At 48.7% G+C, this 6,847-nt stretch overlaps 1 protein-coding gene across 1 annotated transcript; it reads right to left on the bottom strand.

The window, feature by feature from the left end:
- Positions 1 to 258: 258 nt before the first annotated feature.
- On the bottom strand, positions 259 to 6,568 carry LOC144113286 (uncharacterized). Its single transcript, XM_077646273.1, has 2 exons — positions 5,209 to 6,568; positions 259 to 1,243 (listed from the first exon to the last, which is right to left on the bottom strand). The coding sequence occupies exons 1-2, from the start codon at positions 6,432 to 6,434 to the stop codon at positions 304 to 306; spliced, it is 2,166 nt and encodes a 721-aa protein (XP_077502399.1). The 5' UTR covers positions 6,435 to 6,568; the 3' UTR covers positions 259 to 303.
- Between the last annotated feature and the right edge of the window lie 279 nt (positions 6,569 to 6,847).

Below are 6,847 nucleotides of genomic sequence, written 5' to 3'. Positions count from 1 at the left end.
TGCTCGCAAAGACCATCTCTACAGATCTGTTGCGTTTGATATGACCATTAAAAACCTTTTCAGGGGCCCTTTAACAATGGCCTACTTTTTTGTCGTGGAGGAATTTCGTGCGGCGGCCCCGAATGTGGGTGGAGCTTCACTGCAGACTTAAGTTGTATCCGGCTATAAGCACTTGTTCTTGCATACAAATGACAAAAAAAGAAAGCTTTGCCAAAGCCAACCTCTGGGAGAAAAGGCATAGCAATCTTAGAAGACTGGTACCACAACAAAACATGACCATTTATTGGCGGTCCTCTGCCACAGTCAATGCCTAATCACATCAGACACCCTGAGGTACTTGGTGATCTCAGTCCAGCAGTCATTAATCAAACAGTCAACTTGCGTCTGTCCACTAGGGTAGCAGCAGATGCCCCGAATCACCACCCCAGTTATGAAAAGATAGTTACTCCTTATGAAATGCTTTGCACATTCCACCATTGCTGCAGCTTCTGCCAGAGATTTTCCAGAGGCTGCTGCAACACGCTGAAGGAAGCAAGGCATTCCTTGCAATGATTCAAAAGTCTCTGCTCGCCGTCTGCTGATGCAGGCCTCAAGAACAAACTGCACTGCACAGTTCCAACTGCTCAGGTTCCGGTCCACGCATTCATAAACAGTTATGATTGAGCGACTGGCATCATCCCTTTCATCAAAAATGGAAAAATGAGTTAAAGTACGGTTTTCCTTAAGCCCCCTGGCAATGATATTCACACACCATAGATCTACATGATTGCAGTTGAGCAGCAGCTTCTCTAGAGTCTGGTTCTTGGACAAGATCTCTGAAAGAGTCTCTGCTGCACCGGTGCGCAAATCGTTGATTCTCAAGGAAAGTTTTGTTACTGTTTTGTTCTCTAACAAAGCTTTGGCCACAAAGATGCAAGCTCCAGAGGAGATCCCATCTTCTTGCAAGCTGAGGCTCACAATGGACTGGTTCTGGCGGATTGCTTCGTGCACATGATGTCTTGCCTCGTTGAGGTTGGAATCAATGAATGTCACCGAGATTGACTTCACGGTGCTCAGTACGAGCGCGGAGCACACCTGTGACAGTGACATAATCGAGAAACGACTGGAGTCAATATGGCATTCTGGTGGGCAAAGTGACGGCTGCTTCAGCGCATTTACAAAGTTCTGCATGCTGGTCTCGTCCCAGCGCATTCCCACACGGTGGTAACAGTTGGCTGCTGCCACCTGCTTGGAAAACCTGACCCTGCAAGGAGAAGCATTTGTGCACCAATTAGTTTTTTGTTCACAAGCAGTGTGCACTTAGTACAGCTCTGGCACTGAATAACAGGAGGGAAGCTCTCTAAATGTTCAGTTTAGTTTTATGTGAATTTAGTGAGCAAACCAAGTAATCTTGTCATCAAAAACAATGTGCCTTCTATACTCGTTAAAGGGACACTGAGGAGAAATTGAAGTTGGCTTGTATCGATAGAATACCAGCTCCTGATCACAAAAACGCCGCTCTTACTGAACACAGAGCTCTTGTAAGGTAGAAAATAGCAAGAAACAAAATACAGGTATCGCCGCCTCAGGCCAATCTCGCAAGTACAAGCGTGGCGACGTCATAGGACAAGAGACGCCACCCTGGAGGAATTTCCCTTCCTACATGGGGTCACGAATCTCTGAGGCTGACCAAGGAAAGTTACGCGGTTAAATATTGAAGTAAGTTTTGTTTTAAAACCGATAGTGCACTTTTAGCACACAAGGCAGGCAGACAAAAAACAACCTGAATGTCGGAAGCAAAGAAAACCGATACTTGGCGGCGCCACAGGCGGTCAGGAGAGTTTCGGTTTTTTATCTATGAGCTTTGCATGCCCAGTGGTTTTGTTTTTGACGCGCTTCGATGTACAAGTGCCGTACAGCAGAGGAACTCCAAGTGCCGCTTCAAGTGCTAGTTAAACTTAGAAGGAGCCTGTTAAGGCTGGTCAGATAATCGCCACAGTCGATGAAAAACTATGATGGCACGATGGTCGGTGATCGTACAAGGCAGTTTGCAGTATAAAGAGCACTTGTGTCTACGCACGATCCCCCGGCGAAACATTCCCGGCTGTGCCAATCAACTTCAAACTACTTAACGGAAATCGTTTATTGGGGACGGGAGACAAGGTACAAGGAAGTCAAGAAAAATTGCTTATGACCTAGCTCTGTTAGGCCAGGATATACGTAGCGAAAGCACGGAGACTTCTGCATCGCAAGAGTGCATGCACTAGATGCGCCTTTATTAACGGCTGCACCTCGAGCCGTCGTGGCGAAGTGGTAGCGTCTCCGCCTGAAACGCCAATGGCCCTGGTTCGATTCCGAGCCTCGGCACACGATATTTTTTATTCAGTGAGTGGGCGGGGGGTGTCAGTGGCTCCCATAGATGCCGCCACTGAATACGTTGGTTAGCGGTTAAGCCAGGCTCTGTTAAGGCGCGTTTATGCTCCGCCGTAACGCGCGCGCGCTGAACGGCGACGTCACGTCGGCCAAAGCGAGACCCTCTATACTCCAACTGCGCTTGACCGCCGACGCGTTCGGCGGCTTCGGCGCACTCTGACCGCACTGCGGAGACTTGGAGCATGTCTCGATTTCGCGCCGAGTATGCCAGCCGCCCCCGGCCCGGCCACACTGATTCGGCCCCGCGGCAAGGTGCGCGTTGTGACGTAATTCAATAGCTTCGGCAGTTGGGCGGAGCTGTTCTTTTCGAGCTCTCGGCTAATTTAATCCATTCACAGTACAAGTCTGAAGGTACATGCAAGTGGGCGAGAGAGCCCGATCCAGTGGACCTGTTGGATCTAGCGGATGCCGTCGTGCGTCGGCTTTAGTTTCAAGCCGCCAACTTTAATCGCGACCGCCCTTGAGCATCCATCCGTTTTTTGTGGCAAAAAAAAAATAATAACTTCGCCTTTTAACCGTGGCAGACCTCGACGCCGCGCCTGCTGCACCGTGCAACCGCGCCGTTCAAGCAATCACAATCCGTTGGCCCCAAAGCCCCAGCCAGCCTCCGATGGGCGCAGCGCGCCGACCTTGTCCTGGCCCCTCGCGACTCCCCGCACTGGGGTTATGATATCTGATTAGCAACAGCTGCTCACTGAGGAAGGGGGAAACGACCCGCCGGCGCCTAACCTGACTGTGCTCCCTCAAAAGCATCGCACGCTCTCTGGGGCTGAGGTCGCTGAAATGCAGGACGGAGTTTTTGCGAGAACTTCGTCGTAGGGTTTGGGAACGGCATCTATCGTAACGCTGGAAAGACGCCGGTGCAAACGTAAACAAAGTGACAGTAGCGACCCCCGATAGACGCCTACAACGTGCGACGGCGGTAGCTTTCATTTCGGCAGCTGCTAGACCGCACCGCGAGTGGCCAGAAATCACGGAGTCTGCGTTTACGTCATGTTTCACGTCACTCCGTCCTTCGACGTCATAAGAGTTCTCGAGTTTGAATCGGAGCGGCGGGAAAAACTTTTCCAACTTCGAATCCAAGTTTCTTTTAAATAAATGCATCTTTCGCTCCCAGACAAGCGACAACAAAGCCATGAAATGCCGAACTATCAGATTTTGCTAAGAAAAAAAAATTGATAGAGTTCTCCTCAGTGTCCCTTTAAAACACCAGAAACCTTCATCAACACAAAGTCACACATGTGTCTTCCATAAAAAGCTTAAGGGGACACTGACGCAATAGCATTAATGAGTCCCTTCAGCGGCCTCTTTCAGGGTCCTCTTTGTACATCACTTCGCCTAAGTTCAGCTTACATGCCCATATATGCAGCATTGGTCATTCTTTACAATACATTCACAGATCGGGTGGGTCCTCATCCTACTACTGGAGCAGTGGTGCAGCGGTTAAGCGTTGTGCTACTGGCCCAGCAGGTGGCTCTTTCAAACACAGCCACCAGTGAGGCTTGCAAGACCCAGGCTGCTCTTCCTGAGCAACTTCTCGCGATCAAACATTACTTTAACTGCCACCTGCCCTGGTGGGTAGTTTGCTCAAAATCTGGTAGGCACGTTGTGATGATGTACAAGCTCATGGGACCTAGGTGGTAGATGGGCAACCTACTTTCTGCTCACTAGGTCACTGCCGCTGATGAATTTTCTGCAGAACGGCAGCCCTAACACGATCACATTAAAACTCTGTGTCCTTCCAGCAGATGAGGCTCAAAATGGCAAGTTTTCCATTATTGTTGTTAGTAAAAGTGAATCCTAGCAATGAATTACCTAAAGGGTTGGCCTGCATGATAGAGAAGGTCTTGACTCCTACTAGGCACAAGGGGTGCGGAAGAGGGAATGAAAGATGTAAAATTGCCGAATTCGTATTCAGGACTAGAGAATGTGACAGTACGAGGTTCTGGATATTACTCCTGCAACACTAAGTAAGCCATGGAGTCCTTCGGAGTGCTAGTTCAGAGACCAATGTGAACGACAGAGTCACTAATCTTTGTGCTATGTTTCCAGGCATGCATTTCCAAAGAAGGCACCATATTTGGATCTGTCAGCTAGATTTTAAAAATGCAAGTGCTGCAGTGAAATGATGCATTGAACTAGACCAACTGCAGAAGTGCTGCCTGAGTGCAAGCAAGCCATAATTTTAGCTAGAAGAACCACTAACATATTGCTACACATTAGTTTAACATTTGGTACTTTGACTGTACCTATTAAACTGGAGTGCACCAAGTTGTTGGGGGGTCGTCAGCTGTTTTCATTTGCAAAGGAGGTATGAGGGTACCAACAGCAAAAAAAATATACCAGCAACACACTAAAAGCAAATTCTCCGAGTCCTGTGTACCAGGCTAATAGATCATGAAGTGCACAGAATTAGTAACCCAGAAGCAACTACTTGTGATAAATTAACGCATTCATTCTGAAAAGTAAGACTTTTGATAAGATGACATAGAGAAAAGAGTTAGCAGCTGAGATGTTGAGAAACAGCTTTAAAACCTACATCGTACATACGAGCCTTATTTGCAATGCTTGTCTGTGAGTATGGAACCTCATGCATGAATGAGGCTCATTTCAACTTATCCTGCCAGGATTTTCACTGCTGCCGGCATTCTTCTGTTTGCCACAGCTATTAATACAAAAATGAACCTCCACTGTATCCATGGCTTGAAAAACAGAATCATTTCAAGTTCAACTTATAAATGAACAAAATTGTGACTCGTGGTTGAACTCTAATGTTATAGCACACTGTATACATACCGTTCAGAAATGGCTTCTCCATCGGGGTCAAGCACCACCATGTGTAAAGTGCGATTAGTGTAAAGTACACGGCACAATGCTGATGCCACATCAAAGTTAACTCTGCAATGAGAGAGATCAAAACGTTCCAAGGAGGTGTTAAGGGCTAGCCCAGCTGAAATATCTTCAACAGCTAACTCGCTGAAGGTGCAGTGAGAAATCACCAAGCTCCGAAGACCAGAATTCGTTGCCAATGCCGCCCCTAAGGCTGCACCATGTTCCCTTCCAAATGTTTTTTGGTTGTGTTTGTAGCCACTCAAAACAAGGTGCTTTAAGGTGCGGTTGAACTTCAGTGCATCCAGCAGTTGTATGACGTCCAAGCTTTGACTTTTATAATGTAGCTCCGTCAGCGACGCATTAGTTTCGACAAAACTGCTGAGGGCCCCCAAAAGTGCTCGCCTGCGTTCGGCTCCAAACTGGTCCCGAAGTGAGAGCTTCTGAATATTCTCGCATGGCAGTAGCAATCGACCCAAATCGTAAACACCGGTTGTCGTCAAGTGGCAATCAAATGAAAGCTCAGTGAGATGTGTGCAATTTGAGATAGCTCTGATCAGCCTGTCGGAGGCTTCGGCGGTTTGCGTCCGACTTGCGGAAATCACAAGTTTCTGCAGGCTCCCTGAATTCGCTGCGAGGAGTTGATCGAGTTTCGAGACGTAATTGTTGTCGAGGATGGCGCGTTCAATGATCAAGCCTTTCAGTGCGCTGACACGACCCAGGCCGCACAAGAGAATGTCCCATTCGACATCGACGATGCTGGAAATCTCGAGGTACTGCACGTTGCATTCTGGCTGTTGTGGCCACCAATCAGCTCCGAGAAGGAGCCTTACTGGGGCTGGCTGATGAGGCAAATGCTCCCGATGAAGGCTTATCCTTCTGATGCACTTGTGTAGCCGAGGGAGGTAGGCCAGCAAGAAAGCCGCGCTGTGGACTGGTGCTTTGTCCCTGGGTTCATCGTAAACGGCAAAGAAGGTACCGCGCAAGGACTGCAGGCACAACTCCCCAGGCTCCTCCTCCCTCAAGTTGAGACGGCAGTATCGCAAAGCACTGTTCCAGCTTGTCAACACATCACACAGCCAGCAGTCGTTTGACGAAGAGGCCGTGCAAGCTCTTCTGAAGCCTGGCAGATTCGCGTACAGCGGATACGGGTGTGGTGCCATCCTATGGTAGTAGGTAGTGGGGTACGCCATGACTGACTACGTTCACAGCAAGTTCACCCGGAATCACCACGCGTTACCTTACGACCCGCTCTCTCTACACGTTTGACACGTTCTGCACTCCTGAAGGCAGCGAACCAAGTCCGTCCGGTAGCTCCGGCGTTCTAACGGCGCGCTTTGGAAAAAAAAAAAAAGCATAGAGAATTCCAAGCTAGCCAAGCCAAGTCTACAATGAATCCGTCGGGCAAGGTTACAGTACAGTGCCTAGAATATACTGGTATATATTCTAGGCACTGCATTTACAGTGTTCTAGAAGGAGTTGTGCTGGCAAGAGCGAAGCGGGTTTCAATGGGAAGCGCTGAACCAAAAAAAAAAAAAAATCGGTCGGCCGCGCGTGGCGCTGCCGTCGAATTTATTCCAGAGCCTTCCACTACGGTATAGTGGGG

The sequence above is a fragment of the Amblyomma americanum genome, chromosome 1 (genome assembly GCF_052857255.1).
Source record: "Amblyomma americanum isolate KBUSLIRL-KWMA chromosome 1, ASM5285725v1, whole genome shotgun sequence".
In the NCBI taxonomy this organism is placed as follows: Eukaryota; Metazoa; Arthropoda; class Arachnida; order Ixodida; family Ixodidae; genus Amblyomma; species Amblyomma americanum.
The sequence above is the reverse complement of the archived record's forward strand: the minus strand, read 5'-3'. Positions and strand labels throughout refer to the sequence as shown.